This window comes from Botryllus schlosseri, chromosome 5, assembly GCF_051294905.1.
Source record: "Botryllus schlosseri isolate E-star chromosome 5, Bs_hap1, whole genome shotgun sequence".
Lineage (NCBI taxonomy): Eukaryota > Metazoa > Chordata > Ascidiacea > Stolidobranchia > Styelidae > Botryllus > Botryllus schlosseri.
Window position 1 is genome coordinate 15,410,586 of NC_137240.1, and position 18,372 is coordinate 15,428,957.

General features: G+C 39.2%; 2 protein-coding genes across 2 annotated transcripts in view; one reads left to right on the plus strand and one right to left on the minus strand.

Moving 5' to 3' along the window:
- The window catches only part of LOC145439178 (kinesin-like protein KIF2A), a 280,717-nt gene that overhangs the window by 232,399 nt on the left and 29,946 nt on the right, over positions 1 to 18,372 (plus strand). The gene's annotated exons all lie outside the window — the stretch shown is intronic.
- On the minus strand, positions 1,341 to 13,937 carry LOC145439179 (proline dehydrogenase 1, mitochondrial-like). Its single transcript, XM_080316672.1, has 14 exons — positions 13,600 to 13,937; positions 13,384 to 13,537; positions 12,719 to 12,826; positions 12,305 to 12,440; positions 11,638 to 11,764; positions 11,104 to 11,182; positions 10,845 to 10,949; positions 9,896 to 10,060; positions 9,076 to 9,170; positions 8,832 to 8,976; positions 8,291 to 8,454; positions 3,131 to 3,241; positions 2,964 to 3,052; positions 1,341 to 2,306 (listed from the first exon to the last, which is right to left on the minus strand). Exons 1-14 carry the CDS (start codon positions 13,812 to 13,814, stop codon positions 2,131 to 2,133), a joined length of 1,869 nt encoding a protein of 622 aa, XP_080172798.1. The 5' UTR covers positions 13,815 to 13,937; the 3' UTR covers positions 1,341 to 2,130.

Here is an 18,372-nt window from a genome sequence, read left to right on the forward strand (position 1 = left end):
TAGCAGCATGTCGATGAAGACAGCTAACACGCTTGACAGATTTAGAGCAAATTGCGAGTGATATGCCACATATTAGCACAGACGTGAAGCTCCGACGGGTGAAAAACGGTGACTTTAGCTCTGAGCGAAAAGATGACCTTTTTTTTTTTTTTTTTTTTTTTTTTTAGTCATCCACTTGGCGATGCGGAGTAAAAAACGTTATTTTGAGTTCTGAGCGGAGAAGATGACCTTTATTTTTTTTTAGTCAACCGATCACAAAGTGGGGAGAAATTAACCGAATTTTGAGAATTTCACTCCGGTTCTGCAACTTGCAAATTTCTGAAAAGGTGTCCTCTTTTTTGATTTCCAAAATATGGTAAGCCTAATATACTAGGGTTACCATATTTTGGAAATCTAAAAAGAGGACACTTTTTTTAAAAATTTGAGACTTGCAAAACGGGAGAAGAATTCTCAAAAAAGCGGTGAATTTTTCCCACTTTGTGGTCGGTTGACAAAAAAAAAATACAACTTTCACGCTCAGAGCCCAAAATACCGTTTCTTCCTCCACATTGCCGGGTGGTTGACTAAAAAATAAAGGCCCACTTCTCGCCCAGCCGGAGCGTCACTTCTGTGCTAATTTAGGGCATATCACTCGCATTTTGCTCTAAATATGACCTAAATTTTCAAAAAAGAGGACAAAAGGGCGTCCTTCGGGGACCCTTTCAAAAAAGTCAAAAAAGAGGACGTATGATAACCCTAGTATATACTAGGCTTACCATACGTCCTCTTTCAAGAGGATTTGTCCTCTTTTTTGACTTTTTTGAAAGTGTCCTCGGAGGACGCCCTTTTGTCCTCTTTTTTGAAAATTTAGGTCAGATTTAGAGAAAATTGCGAGTGATATGCGGCAAATTAGCGCAGAAGCGAAGCTCCAGCGGGTATTTCGGAGGGAAAAGCGGTGATTTTAGCTCTGAGCGAAAAGAACCTTTTTTTTTTTAGTCAACCGATCACGAAGTGGGAAAAATTTGCCGGTTTTTGAGAATTCTTCTCCAGCTTTGCATGTCTGAAATTTCTGAAAAAGTGTCCTCTTTTTACATTTCGAAAATATGGTAAGCCTAGTATATACTGATTTTCGCTATATCTCGCGCCGACATGCCTTTTCATCGCTTATCTGCATGTGCAAAGCCATCATTTTTGACATGTTCTCCATTCATATTACTATCTGCTGATTTGGCTATATCGCGATCAAGGATATCTCGAATCGATGGAAATATTACTGGTAAACGAGTGCAAAAATCTGTCTCACCTAATCGTGCAATTGTGAACAGCGTCACTAATTTTCTGCGAAAACTTGAAGCAACCAGTCTACCTCAAAATCTATATTCATAGTTATTGGCGACTGGAAAACATCCACAAGAACATTTAAAACAATACGCGAACTTGAGTTGGAGTACAAGAGAAATTGTGGCACACAAGCGAATCCCCTTGAAAGCGACATTAAAACAAAGCGGAAATCCCAGACACTTACGGTCGTATATATTACTATGTGCAAAATGATTGCACTTATTCTGGCTTGACTGAACTTATCGACATTTAAAATGGTGCTGCGAGTCAAGCGATAAATAAATAGATCAAGACGCGTATTCAAATAAAATATGTAATAAAACGTACGTGGGGCATCTCAATCGAGTCACATTAAGAATAAAAAAATTGACTCGTGATTTCGAGTCGTCAAATATCGATCATTTGACCATAGAGACGTGCATTCGTAAGGGTAGAAGGATAGATTTTAAATATACTACAGGGACCTACAAGCGTCTGGGGCAGTCTTCAACAGGTGGGGTAGACAACTCAAAACGATATATACCTCGGTTTTCAGACGGCAGGTTTACCAATAAAATTACCATGACGAACGACTACCTTTGTGGCATGAGCCCGTCTTGGACATATTTTGATATCGCTTGTGGCAATTTTACAACTTCTGGGATATTACGTTCAAATTTATGTTCAAATCGGCACGGGAGTTTAAAATATCGATCGATTAAAAGTCACTTGGTTCAAATACGGATTCATTCTTTCTACCGGTAAGTCAGATTTGTAGCTAAAAACAAATGTTGATAGAAAGTAGAAAGATGTGTAGAGCATCGTGCACTTCTACGATGCCGACGACCTGAAAACGCGTCTTGCTATCTCTCGCTGCAGCATCTTCTGTTCTCTTTGAGCGCCCACCAACATGCCGCGGTTTTCTTGCGCGCGCCGCGACAGATACGGCATGACCTCTCGGACGGGTCCGAACGGCACGTATTTGAAGACGCTGTGGCCGGCTTGACCTGTGAATGGTATGCGACTGAGTGGTTCTACTCGAGTGGAAGCAGAAGTAGGTACAGTTTCCAAAAATATATTCAGTTGCCATCAGATAGGAGTTATTTCACGGGGTTATCATTGTAGGATTGATACAAACTTATTCCAAATCTACCTTTCATTTTTCAAAATTCAAACTGTAAAAAGTCGGTACATATATAAACTACTTCAGTGAGGAATGAAATTTCAATTAGGACTTTTATCAATATCATTCTAAATCGCAAGATGCAAATGCGGCTAGTCAACAGCGCTCAATTTTGAAACTTTTTTCCGTTATCGTTATGGTTTTACCTAGCGACCATGATACTTCCAGTCATTACAGCAATGCAAATCCATTTGTTGATTACTCTGAGATTGTGGAAATATGGAAATAACTATTTGGTCATTGAAAATGTTTTAGTATAAACCTGAGCGAGTGGGGCAAGCAACAACACTTGATAACTCTTATCACTTCAAAATTCGGATGACATTGGGTGGACTATGAATTCACAAATCCAATACAGTTTAAAAATCCAAGATTACCCAAAGAAATTATTGCAGTTTCGTCTGTACTTTGCGGCATTGGAAGATCGCATTTTTCCAAGAGTAATAGGAAAAAATGCAAAATTCAAAAAGTAAAAACTCACCCAGCGGATAGGTTACATGATCACACATTCCCAGCAATTGACCGAAGAAAACACTTTTTGATTCAGCAGAAATTCCTAACTCGTGCATTCTACAATGGAAATTTGGAGTTTGGTATCACACAAATGGTTCAACATGTACCATAACAATTCCTTGAGCTGATTCATACCTCTGCATAGCATATTTGACACTGTCTTCGTTGTGACTGGCGACCATCATGTTAGCTTTGTTCGTTGACTTGATATAGTTCAAAAGTAAATCTTGACATTTCCTGTAGTTTCTAAAAATTTCGATCGCGTACCGTAAGTGCGGAAAGATGAAGTGACTACTGTAAGGGAGGAGATATTAAGTTTAGGTGTACTAGAGGAAAACACCAGGGTTGTAATGACTCGAGTCATGACTCGACTCGAGTCAGACTCGAGTCACGATTTTTTTGTGACTCGACTTGACTCGAGTCATTTTCTTGAAATGGGAAAATGACTCGACTCGACTCGAGTCAATATTTGGATTGACTCGACTTGTACTCGAGTCATTACGCATGACTCGACCCAAGTCAATGACTCGGCTGATTTTATATGACTTGAAGATGGATGAATTTGCGAATCGTAATGCCTAGTTCAACACATCTGACGAATTCTGTCGACATCGCTATTTGTCACCACTGCTTTCGTTGCACTCGTCTGATATCAGATATGCCGTCGCAAAAATAACAGACGATAGTGCATGGTGGCAACGCATTGTGACGATACAAAAGTACCGTGTCTCATTTCTTCCGGTTGGACGCATGTTAGAGAGAAGAGTTAGCTAGGAGATGTTGTTATGAATGGCATCGAGCGTGTGTTAGAGGTTTAGCGGTTTTGGATATGGGATTTTTTCATTGTTTCTGTGGCAATCGCTAATACGCTGAGAGGGTTTCGCAGGTTACTTTAGATTTTAGTTACCGGTACTTCGCTATGTCCAGACCACCTACTGTCATCCAGTTTGCATACAACGGCTATGAAGTGAGAGAAGGTAGCAAGCAGATTGCAAAATGTAAATTTTGCGTGAAGCAGAATATTTTATGCGAGAAAGTTGGCACTACCTCCAACTTCACGAGACACCTCAGGCAAAGTCATCCAGACCAGTATGTATGATTACTCCAGTACTAGTACAGATGTTTTTCATACTGGTTTAGTACTGTGTTATATATATTGAGGATCTCTGTTTAAGCACTGATCGTGATTGCTACATATGTTTCAATGTAAAGTTGTTCTTGATTGCAATGACATATTATTAAATGTGTGATATTTTCAGAAATCAGATATTGAACAGGCTAAATCCAAGTAATGCCCCTATAACCTTTGCGACAAATGTGTCTAAAACTCATTTAAAGTATTGAGTGTAGGCTACTAGATTCAGTCTATTTGTGGAACCTGAATTATGAAAGAATTGTTAATATCTGTGTAAATTGAAATTGACCAATGACCATATATTGATATTCCATATGAGGGTTTGGCATACTAAAATCAAGTTTGACGAAAATATTCCATTGCGGTCTTCTAACTAAATGTTGAGATGGGAATTTGGGTATCAGTGGACAAAGTCCCATCTAAATCATTGAAATCGTTTTTTCTTCTCCATTCATACAGATATCAGTTATATAAAGATTCAAAAAACATGACCACTGACGAATCGCAGCCAACTATAACCGAATATATTTCTGGGAATCGAACCAGCGCAAGACAAGTTGTTCCAGGCAGCAGATTAGCAACCCAAATAAATCAAAGCATTGTGTATGATCTTATCGTTTGCGAAAGCCTGCCTGTCAGAATTGTAGAAACACCTGGATTCAAGAAATTTCTACAAATTGTAGCCCCTGGACATAAGCCATTGTGTCGAGGGTCGGTCAAAAAACAATTACACGTCAAAGCCCAGGAAGTCAAGAGCAGCATTACGAAGAAATTGGAATGCTCCACATCTGTAAGTGCTACCGTTGACATCTGGTCAGATAGAAAAATGAGGTCCTTCCTAGGAGTCACGGCGCACGTTTTGAACCCAGATAAAATAAGTCTTGACTCCTATACGTTGGCCTGTGACCGATTTCGCGGGAGGCATACTGGGGAAAATATTGCAGCAGCCTTTGAGAAGATATTGGTCGAATTCCGCATAAAAGACAAATTAGATTATGTCATTACTGACAATGCTGCCAATATGAAGAAGGCTTTTTCAGTTCATTTTGATTTTGCCCAGGGTGACAATGATTGCGGTTCGGAGGATTCTCTTGAGAATGCAACTATGTGGGAGACTCCGGATGATCATGAACAAATTATTGGTGAAATATCTGAAACGGTAAAGCAGGGCCGCCTTGCTTGTTTCGCGCACACACTCCAACTATGTATAAAAGACGGGTTGGAGCGTGGAACTCCAATCCGACCGGCGTTGTCAAAGCTGTCAGCTTTATCTAATTTGTTGCATTCAAGCACAATATTCAAAGAGGCTTTCGAATTGAAATTTGGAGAAAGAAAGTCCATCGCTACATCAAACAAAACTAGATGGAACTCCATGCTGTTTGAAGTACAAAGTATTTGTGCCTTGGATCATACACAGCTGAGTGAACTATGCGAAAGTGTTGGTCACCCTGAAATGATATTCTCGGCACGTGAGTGGTCACAATTGAAAGAACTTATCAATATTTTGGATCCCTTTGCTATTGCCACAGATCTCACTCAGGGAGAATATACACCCACTATCAGTTGTGTCGTACCAACACTGCTCTCACTCTACAACCATGCAAATAGGCACATCCTCACTGTCAATTACTTGCGTGCATTAGTTGAAGCATTGAAGAATTCTCTTTTGAAGCGTTTTGCAGGAGTGTTTGAAAATGTGAACATGATCACAACTGATGAGTCTTTGGATAGGCCTATCGGTAATCCCGAACCGTTTGGTGAAACCATCTACCTCACATCATGCGTGCTCGATCCGAAATTTGCTTTCCATTGGCTCATGGATCTAAATTGCTCAGAACAATCCCGAATTGCACTGCGTCAGAAAATAATCGAGTTGATAACGACTGAGGCTGACACTCATTCATACAATATGACCAGCCAAGCTACAAAATCATCCAGTGATGAAGAGGTACTAGATCCTCCGCAATCAAAGTACTCAAGACTTTTCAAATATACAAGCAAACAATCGAAGCAAAGTTCAATTAGAGGCAATGCAATGACTCAGATGGTGAAGTACTTGGAAGAGACTGATAAGCTCATGTGTAGATTTGAAAGTGATGATTCATTGCATTTTTGGGCGACTCGCAAGAATGAGTATCCAATGCTCTTCAGTGTGGTTCAAAAATGCTTGTCAATTCCTGCATCTAGTGCACCTGTGGAACGTGTATTCAGTAGAGGTGGATTTATTCTAAGGCCATGCCGCTCTAATATCTCTGAGGATCTCCTTTCCACTTTGGTATTTTTGAAGTGTAACTCATCATTGATTTGATCTGCTGTCTGTTAAAACACACTGTACCCTATGTTCATTTGACGTTTTCATTGATTTGATCTGCTGCCTGTTAAAAGACACATTACCCTCTGTCCATTTGACGTTTTGTTAGGTATGTGCATTGTGCACATGGGTAATAATAAATAGCTATTGCTGCGTGATGTTTGTACAATAGGGCTGTTAAAAATACCTTCTTTTTTATTTTACTGGGTGGCTACTTGATAAAATTGTTCGTTGAATAGAAAGAACATTGAATCTGGCTCAATTCTACAAAGTAGAATCAATGATATGAGAGGAGAAAATTTTTGATTTGAAAATAAGTGGAGTATTTTTAGTGAGAAATTCTTTCACATAATATAATTACATACTAGTAGTAAGCCGACTATTTTTTCATATCCAAAACATTCTACTCTAATATCTTCACTTTTTCTAGTTGGAATTGAGCCAAATTCGCTATGAATCATATTTTCGCCGCACAATGTAACAATATCATGAGATAGCCGGTATAATTCGAAAATCTCTATTTGCAATTATTCCAAAATTTTCTTTCATAGCATTGCTTTCTACTGGCTAGAATTGAGCCCAATTTGATTTTTTTAGGCAATCAAACAATTTTGAAGTAGCCGGAAAATTTTGAAATATGTTTATGAACAGCCCCATTGTACAGTAATTTCTCCAATGCTGTAACTGCGATGTATAGTCTGTAATACGATTGGGAAAACCTTTTTATAGTAATATCAAAAGGAATCTGTTCTTTTGTCACTGCACAATGCACATAGCTGCATGCCCGCTTTTAAAGCATGCTGGCCTGGTGTAAATACCTCTACATAAACATGCATCTGTTGATTCTCTATCAGCTTGTATCTTGACGTGAATTCGTTGGTTCTCTATCAGTTAGTATATAGACGTGAATTCGTTGGTTCTCTATCAGCTATATGTGAGCTGTCGTCGATGTGCTCATAATAAAAACTGAATGCTTGTATTGGTGATGTATCAGGCTGACAAGACAGATATTTGATTTTAAATTCGAAGATTAGTAAAGGTATCTGTAGCATCAGTAAATGAGGCCAGGACCTGTCCGTTACCTGCCTAAATAAACACGAGCCAAGACTCTTGATAGGGACAAAATGGGCATGTTTGGCAAGTATAGGGAATTCGATATCATCCAAACAGGATTGAAAACATGAGTTGGAACATGACTTCAATACTGTGACTTGGACTCGACTCGAGTCATTACTCTATGACTCGGACTTGACCCTTCAAACGGTGACTTGGACTCGGACTCGAGTCATTGATGAATTGAAAATGACTCGACTTGACTCGAGTCAAAACCACAAAAGTAAGATTGACTCGTGACTCGGAACCATGTGACTTGGTTACAACCCTGGAAAACACATGAAATTTTTAGTGTTCCTCGAGTTAGGGTTGCTTGGTACTAAAGATGGACTCATTGCCAATACTCGGGTGCAAGTTGAAGTTAACATATTCGAGACATCTGAAAGATCTGCAAATAACTGCAGGAGCTGGTTTAAAAAAAGAGGTTGGGATCAAGGGTCGCCGATTAATGATAGTCAATCGGTTGTTGACAGTTATGGAAATTGCAAGGTATGTATTCGCCACTAATAAGGAAAGACTGATATATCAAGTAAAATAGATATACATTTTCCAAAAATAGATCCTGTCTCCGTGATAGGACATATGAGGACTACACACCCTCTTTTATCACAATGGCATTCACAAAATGATAAAAATATATCCAAACGCTAATTTTCAAGTCTAAAATGTTGCGGATGGATAAAGTTGCGAATAGACTTCATGATAAGCACTAAACAGAGTGATAGGTGCAACTCACTGGCTAGTTGCTTCGTAAGACGGCTGAATCGGATCCTCATATCCAAGAGTATTCGCTCTTTCCCTCTCCTGCTCCATGTAAGCGCCACGGACAAGCTTGCAGCCAAAATAGAAATTCTCTTTCTTGGCAAGGGCCAGGTCGACGGTGGCGTGATTGAATGATTCCTATGGCAAGAATTCTGTCAGTAGCTTGTCGGGACCAGACATAAAAATCCATGCACCAGAAACCCGAGCGAGGTATCCATTGAAGTCATTCAACTGAAATAGCGCCAAGTCAAGAGAATGCCATTCCGCGAAAAATCATCACACCACTTTGGTATAGCGATTAACACTGAATTAATATTACCACTCAACGCGGCAATTTCTATTTGACAAAGCCTGTGATGCATCGCAACTTGACAGAACTGTCACTATCCCAGCGTAATATGCAACAAAAGATATTGAATATTTTACATGTAAGAGTCTTCTATAAAACCCAGTGGAAATTCGGCAATGAATCACATACTGATCACTTATGATCAAGAGAAATAATGCCAAGTTACCTTCAGGTAGCATTGGTACGTATTGAATATAACAGGTCTTTTCTTGTTGAACCTTCTCATCATCTCAATAACGATTCGGCTTATCGCAGGTTGAAAGTACGTCTGCTCGGCGTCAACCATTAATCTGACACCCTGATTTTGAGCTCTGAATAAAAAATGATCTCGTTATCACAAGTGGGTTTCGGAGTCAATTCGGTAACAGAGATTTAGCATCGAGACACATCAAAAGCCCAAATTTGCAAACCTTAAAGCAAGGGTGTCCATTCTTTTGAGCATCCTGCGCATCTGCGCGTCTTCTTCATCGCTCATGTCGTTCAAAAGTGACTCCATCTCGCCCGTCTTCATAAAGATATCGGGGATTAGAAAACCAATATAATGTCATAAAGAATTTCAAAGCAGCGACATGATATCTCTTCATATTTTCTATTTATTCGACTGATTTTTGAGGATGGAATATCATAAAGTATGTAGCTTCAAAACTTTGAGGAAAATAGTGTGTGTGGCATAATAATAATAATGAATGAAACGAATTCTCGCAATACGCAATGAATAAGCTAACTTCACCTAGTATACATCATACTTTTCCTTATTATACACCGGCAGTTGGGCCAGGGCATTCTCAATACGACAGCCTCATTCAATAATTTTGTAATCTAGTCCAGTTCCGTCAGGTGGATTAAAAATTATTACCAACACATTACGACAGAAAGCATTAACCTTATCAAATTGCCGGAGAGGTATTACAGTGAGTCATCAATCAGTAATTTATGAAGAAATATTGCAGCTTTCCCAAGTAGTTTTGAACTGCCACTCCTAAGTTAGCTCAGGTAAATTGCTCGTGTAAACTTTGAAACATAATGCACAAACACAGCACAGTATCATCAATCATATCAAGTGATATTTTTGTAGAATAAGTATTGGAAATCAATAGCCAGATCATTCCGCACAGTTTAAACGAGGGTAATGGCGTTAAAAACATGTGTAGCTGCAAAGATACGGATGCGACAGTATAACCAGCAAGCCTTCTGGAGAATGCTGACAGTAGGCATCGGTGTGTCGGTTACCTGTGGGTTTGGAACTACGAATATTTCCGAGAACTTCTTGTTGCTCGAAATAAGTTGATCCCAATCCAATAGATCCACGAATCCAGATTCATCAACATCCATCCAAGTGAACCACTCTTGACTCTTGTCGCGACTCATGGGTATCCCTAATTTCTTGGCCTTTTTCTATAATAGGAAAGAGTCTCAATATCACAGGATTATCGATAGAGATGATTGACTCATGGACTCGGGTCTATCACTTTAGCAGGTGATGCAATGCTATATATAATGTGTTCGAATTACATATAGTCAATCAGCTTACCCAAGTAGACACAGTTGTGTAAACTTCTACCAAGCACAAAACTACTTGAAAGAACGAGGAAACATAAGGTTTGCATAGCTTTAAAAAGTAGTTTATCGCATTCAGTATTTTGCGAGAGGATTTGTATGATGAAATGCATCTTCGTTGCTGAGGCAGATTCGTTCATAGTGTGGCTGACAGGTGCAATTTCAACGCTATAGCACAATCTTAAAACGAAAACACTTTGGAGAGCCAGGCTACCTATGAACTGAGAAAAACCAGAATTAATTACAAGTAGTGATGTTGAAAGTAAATTATAACTATTTAAAGTAGGATATGAAGGTCTCAGAGATCATGTTAGGCAGCCGTATGCTGGAACAGGAAATTGTAGAGTAATAGAAACCAAGCATCATCAGACAGGGCAAGACTTGAATCATGCTAACCGTGCAGTTTGTGTCTGCCAACATGACTATTCCCTATGTGAGTAAGCAAGCAAAATAGTAGTGTCTGCGCACTGCGCATACATACGCTTTCCAAAGACACAATGTAGAAAATTAGCCATTAGCTACCAAAAACTACTAGCTACTGATGTGAACTAGCAATGCATGTGACTTGGTAAAGAATAGATATCCAAAAGATGGACAAACTAGGTATAAAACACGATCTTACCCGAAATCTATCGATGTCAAAGCCTTTCTCCAAAATATCGACATCCTTTATGGAGAGCTTGTCAAACAAACTTCTCGCTCTAATCAGAGCATCGGAGAATTGCAACTGAATTTAGAAAGTACATCTTAGTCTTTAATCTACCGTTACTGGTAATTTACAATAGGTAATGTGGAGTATATAAGAATATAAACGTTACCGAGAGTTCAAAAGTACATATACAAGTGTTTACATAAATCAGTTGGGTATCATTGATGCTTACCAAGAATTGTGGGCGTCCTAATGCAGTTAGTTTGATGGCGGCAAATCCCGAAGTTGTTATGCTAGCTGCATCGATGCACCTCAAGGAAACACAATAACTTCAACATTTCCAAATACACAAAGAATGTTAAGGGAATATATTGCGTTATGAACATTTTATGACAAGTAATTGTGAATCGATATACCACAAACATAATTTCACAAACATTCCGCATATGAAGTCAAAGCTTCCGCATCTAAATGCGTGTTATAAGAAATGACATTACTAATATTTGTCTCATGATGATAACGAAAATAGTTTCGCGCCAACTTTGGTTCACTAGTAGTGATGCACCTCTTACATAAGAACATTACATTCAATACTTGAACGGACATATTCTTGATTTGGTTTCAGACACCACAATATCAAGATCCCATATGATGTATATATGTGCACAATTGTACGAGGCCTTTTTCGGTGTGTGACAAACTATCTCAAACATTGATAGCCTACATTCTATCACATCAGATATGAGTAAGTTGTAGTGGCCCATACTTCATAAACATCTTCATATTGTCGTCGCATTTTGCTTCGTCTTTATAAAAATAAGTCCTGGCGCTGACAACTTTACGACGTCGGTCCCCAAATTCTCTGTGAGCCTTGAATTTATGATCGACGGTTCCTACACAAGGAAAGCAACAATCACATGAAACGCAGGAAGATAGCACAGTCCTAGTTGATTCCCGATCACAAATGAATCAAAGTAGGTAAATTACAGTTAGTATCATAGGGAAATAAAGTAAAGTTATTTCAACGAGATAATACTGATAGTAAAAATAGCCATAATGAAGCTAGCATAGGAGCAATAAAGGTGCAAAACAGAGGTGATCAAAGTACTGATTGCTGGTACTTGAGTAGGTCTTCAAGTAAATGTAATGCAGTAAATTTCTTCTTAAGTAAAACTAAAAATAGCAACCGAAGGAAAATCACTAATGCTGTCAAAATGGGTGCAATTCCGAAATTATACTCTATTCTAGTCATACTGGGTCTATATCTCCAAGTTTTCATAATATCACATGGCCAGCGTCACTTCACATACTACCCAAAAGATTGCTCAGTCAAGCTACTCAACTTTACAAACAAATGTTAAAGCGTATCCTAGTTCTTATGTTATTCCACAGTGCATCTCTTGATATAAAAATGATAGACAGCCTAGTCCAACCTGTTTGTGATTGGTTAGATGTTGACACGCATGAGCTCATTTCCAGATCTTTTGCTTCTTCTTCGGAGATATCTTCCTCGACAGCGTAATCTAGAATTGCTCCGACGCCGTATTTGTGTAGCTTGTCAGTCATGGGCTGAATTTGAAAGGGAACACCGCGTCTTAATCCAAGTGGCAAGTGGTACAATATATCCAGTTGCGAAAGTCTCACGGTCATTCCATAAACATATTTCCCAGACCAAAATACTAGAACTATGCGATACAATGAAATTACCGGGCAGAGTCGAAATAACTTCGTAAGTCAAACATCAAATTTGGCCTACAGTGTATGTTAAAGTGACATGAAAAACATGATGGGTAGGCTTACAATAGAGTAGAAGCATGTGATTTAGCGATAGAAATAATGTCTAATACCTTGATTTCATTTTCATTTTCCCCAGCAACGAACTGCCCATAAAATGTTGACTTCATAAGTATTTTGAAGATTTTCTGACCAAAAATCTTCTGCGTACAGGTTGCAAGCTGGAAAATGAATGCAAGTTGTAACTAAACCATCAAGTAATACCAGTAAGTTCATGCACATAAAGTCGGATTTCCTGATCATATGCATATTACACATACATCCACACACATTAACTCATACGATTCAAATTGCAAATATTTGATGACTTGGAATTGATTCAGAAGCAGAAAATCCGAGATTAATTGGCTCAACTTGTGGATTCAATTTGGAAATTTTTCAAATTAATTTACTCGACTCGATTTGAAATTTGCAATGAGTCCAATAAGACTTGGTGACCTGTGAGTCATGACTTGATCCCAACACTGCATTAGTATAATGAATTGATAAAATCATGTTTCATTTGCTTTAACTCTATGCCTTTCCTCCAAAAACATGAATAACTATATTCTGTATATTAGTCATCAGTTTGATCCCACATAGAAGTTGATCACATATTGGTATATTCTAACGTTCAGGTGTCAACAAAGATTTACTATATTTGCGAGCTACTGTTCAATATACTTTTGCATTTTCTTAACATAAAGTAAAATATAATTATTACATTATGAAATCCCACCTCAATATTGTAGTCCACGAGTTTGTTGATACCGCACAGTTTGTAAACGAGCAAAGCTCGAACAAGTTCCGACATCGATTTGCTTTGGTATGCATTTTTTGCATCAGAAAAGTTGATATTCCAGGATTCAAGCCTGTCGTGTTTGATGGACGACCTACGACAAAGGTATGGATTTAAAACGAAAGTGCACTGGCAGAAATTTACTGCATGACTTACTTTTCCTGTAACCTTGATTTTCCTAGGTTCAACTCCGCCTTTATGAAAGCCGGTTCCGAAGCTGTGCCTTTATCTTTTCCTGTGGCAATACTACACAGGGCACTGGTGAAGTACTGTGCTTTTGTCTTCTGTTGATGATTGTAAGATCTTCTCGCAGTGGCACAAGCTAGTTTTCTGCCCTTTTGGATGGATTCCGCAGGAAAAATTCTCCACATCGCAAAGCAGCCGAGAAATATGCGCACACCGGTCGGTCACAAAGCTACCTGGGTTAAGACGCCGAATGCGCAACCCTACCAAGCACTGTAAACAAATACAGCTTGCGGTTACTAGTTACGAGCGCGACGCGATAACACTGTGTTTTGGATGGCGTGATATGGGCGTGGCAGATACTACTTCTGTTGTATTGGTCAGCTGTTGGTGGGATAGGCTGTTACGTAATCGAAATACTGATATTTTCCAGTTAGGACAGGTTTTCTTTGGATTATACCAGGCGTTGAATTGGGGTTAATCTCCGTGATTTGGCGTTCCATTGTCATGCCGTTTCGCCGTTGGGTGTTCGTATGATTTGGTGAACGCCATTTCGATCCTATTTCATATTCACCGTGATCATCGAGTTATTGTAAACGCCCGTTGCCTAGCTCCCAAGGTAAAAAATGACAATGTCGACGAGCATGTCCACATTGTCCACTTTCAAGTCGAAATACAAGCAATTTCTACTAGATTACCGGACCACGACCTGACCTATCGATCTCGCCTTCAGTGACATGTCACCCCAGCATTTTTGTCTCTTTGCTTTTTTACTTTTCATTCAATCTGCATGCCTCCTCGGTTCATTAGCAATTTTATCAGTTCAATACAGCACAAAAATGCGTTACAATGAAAAGACAGGAATGTGTCTGATTCCTAAGACTACTCCATGTCGTTTCCACACGTTCCCTTCTTCTCATTGTATAGCAAATTTTGTGGTGTATTGAACTGATAAAAATTGCTGATAATCCGAACAATGTATTGTAGTGTATATTCATCAAAATGTTAACATATATGCACAAGCACATTGCACATGCAGTCTTCTATTATTATAGGCTAGGTTTACCATACGTCCTGTTTTTTCACTTTTTGAAAGTGTCCTCGGAGGACGCCCTTTTGTCCTCTTTTTTTTTGAGAAATTTGGTCATATTGAAAGCCAAATTCGACTGAGATGCCGTAAATCAGCACCGAAGTGACGCTCCGGCGGGTATTTCTGGAGCTGAGCGGTAAGTTTACCTTTTTTTAGTCAACCGACCACCAAGTGGGAGAAATTTACCATTTTTTCAGAATTTTCCTACGGTTTTGCAAGTATGAAAATTCTGAAATGTGTCCTCTTTTCAGATTTCCAAAATATGGTAACCCTATTATAAGTCTACCTACATCATAATTACCAACGAAAACAAGTCAACATCACCCTCGGAATACGCAGGCTATAAAGAGAACGATATTTCAACAAGTGCATATCATAAGCAATATAATATATCAATGAACGCGAGTCATATAATATACGTTATATTAGCCTGCGTGAAAACGTGTCTATTGTGACCTATATATACTTTATCGATTCATGTTCCTCGCGTAGCCAACTAGAATTGAAGTCGAAGAATAAATCGGCGCTACGGTTATACAACGCGCCGAAAGAAGTGGATGTTACAATCTCCATATTCATCATCAGTGATAGTCGGCGTCAGTCGGTGCCCGCGTCAATATTTCAAAACAGCAACGTAAAATCAACGTGAGTTGGCACAATGCGATGGAGAACAGACATTAGGCCAAAACGACATGTGCTGTGGACTGGTACGCGGTCAGCAGTCAATCAATCAAACAAACATCCACATTGGTCTACTGATAATGTTAGTTAAATCAAGCCAAGTTTGACGAATGTTACTAAACCTTCATAAACTTGATTATTTCCGTGAACACAATTTTTTAATTAAAAATAGGTTGATTTATCTGGTAACGTAGTTTCCTTAGTGAATGATTGCTATCGCGGTGGCATTATTTTAAAATGCATCAACTCGTCACCACAATGTCCCTTGCCATCCAAAGCCCCAAATCGAAAATTGGGGTGCCTTTCAACTTCTTCTGGCTACGCCCTCATCATATTATATTTTATTTTCGACCCAATTCACTAGAAATGGCAATATTTTGCTTTAAAACAGTGCGATATAACTTTTCTAATATTTCTAATATTATTTGAGTTAGATCAATATACGGCATAAAAAAGCGATAAAAAAGAGGTGGCATAGGCGAGGTCGATATTTATCAGGTGGTGGACCTGCTTATCTCGGTGGTTAATATTATAGCGAGAGGCATAATAAAGTCTGACTATAAACAAACATCGTTTGTATCGAGTTGTGCGCCGTATTCCGTCGGATATCGGAGCGCCCTCGACAATGATTAGCTTGCAGCACAAATAGTAGTGTGCGTAAGGAGATTGCTGGATACATTTTAATACATTGGTTGCGCCTCCCCGTGCTACCTCGCGGACTGATTTGAATATCTCTCTCTGTCTATCACTCATCAGCGGTTCTTAACTAGGTATTCATGGACCTCTTGGGGGTACGAAGCACCGTAGGGGGTACGAGATGCAGGGTGAAAGTATACGCTACTTAGTGACCTAAATAACTTTGCGAAATAATATTAAAAGTGGAATATTATTGGACGGATTTCATCAACTCGAAAATAAACTTTACCAATTTTTCTGTTTTCACACCTCTCACCAAATTTATGCAGTTTCAGATTATTTTCACAGCACAGACCGAAGCACGAGAATTTTTCGTTGACATTTGCATCGCGTCATTAATCCGCCAGCAAGTGGCGAGATAGCGCAGTGGTATAATCCGCGGCTGCATCACCAATGGGTGCGGGTTCGAGTACGACCGAGGTCGACTTCCGAATTCCGATACCTAAGTGTTGGAGGTTTACCTAGGCTCCTCCTCGCCACCTCATCCGCGTAAGCGGTGTCTTACAAAAAGCCTAGAGGTGGGCCGTGCTATAAGTCGGCAGTTACGGAAAACATGAAGAATATCGGCCTGGTGTAAATGACCATAGTAGTCGACAAACACCATGAATATCCCAAAACAAACAAAACCGCCAGCAAGTCTAACAGTAAAAACCTATTTCTATATTTTATTCTGAATCGGTATGACTGTATAATTAGTGATTTTTAAGGCGGTGTTTTGCAGCTATGTTGTAGTAAATATGTAAAAAATTCGCTTTTTCTCTGTTTTAGTGAATTCCGTTTTTCAGAATCTAGGTTTTTCAAAATATCCCAGTCGGAACTATGAGTCCTCGCTATTGCCTGTCCATTTTTTGATAACTCTGTGAGCTGCTTCTCATTGAGTGTGCACTGTGCAGTTATCGAATGTGACTATGTCATGTGACATGTGACATCAATAGTGCAGTCAGAGGTGGTCAAAGTAATGAAGTACTCAAGTAGTTCCCCTCTACTTCTGGTACTTACTCAAGTAGATGGAGTTTTCACTATTTCTACTTCTACTTCGTAATATTTTGTGATCTACTTACTTACTTTTCGCTATATTCAGTTTGTCAAGTAGAAGTAGTGTAACCACCCAATTGAAAGAGAAACTGGGGAATTCCCGGGCTATGGTTTCACGGAGTTCTAACTTTCAGTTTTAAGAAAATTTAAGTCAAATCCAGAATTTCTGACGCGCTTCACACAAAGTAGATGTGGAGTTACAAATATGTTTTCACGAAACTGAATATTATTTAGGTAGGAGGTTGCGTTAGGTTCCCTTCGCATCGCATTCTCACCCATATGACATATTTCATCACGGTAAATATGGCCCATTATAACGTTTGAAACTACTGTTTCGCAATCTAGCATTTACCCATCATATCGTAATCTAGCAGTCCATGGGGTGTTCAAATCTGGAAAATTGGGCTTTGACTTTTTTGAGCGTTAGACCTGTTTTAGCAGACCACCGTTAACATTGTCTCGACAAAAGACATGAAATACATTTGTTTCGACGCGCCGCTCCAGTCAATGAGTGCCGATTCTTCCAGGCGTCGAATCCTGTCTGCTCAGCTGAATCTGCTTTTGGACTCTGGAAACCTTGCGTATCAGTCTTTGTATTCAATCAAAATCAAGCAACCCAAATCAAATAATAAACAATGTTAACATAGGTTTTCATTTGAGAATACTAAGATGCTAATGCAAGCGGTATTCGCAAAAATGCTTGCTCGTCCATTGCTCGATGGAATGAAGAGCGAGACAACAGTAACGAGGGAAATTTATAGCAATAACGAATATACAATTTAACAGTAATCAACCAATCAAATCGACTATAAGCGTACAATTATAATGATTAGAAAAAGCGAATACAAAAATTACGAACTGATTCAGTACTTGGACCGGTCTTCTTCACATTGTATGTCAACGACACTTTTGAAACCTCCTCATTGAACACCACACTGTTCGCTGATGATGTTCACCTCCTCTCTTCCGCGTCTTCGAATGCAGAGCTGGATTCCCTGACTAGTGACCAAATGCCCCAAGTGCATGAGTGGACGGCCTAAAATAACCTTTGCATAAACGCCTCGAAGTCCCAACTGCTGACAGTAAATTCAAAAAATGACCTATAACCGTTAACATCGCTGGTCAGCCCGATTCCAACACAGATAATGTCAAATATCTCGGGGTTTTATTGGACTCGGACATGTCCTGGAAGAGTCATATTCAGTCCCTAGACACTAAATTATCACCAAAGTGCGGCCTGTTCT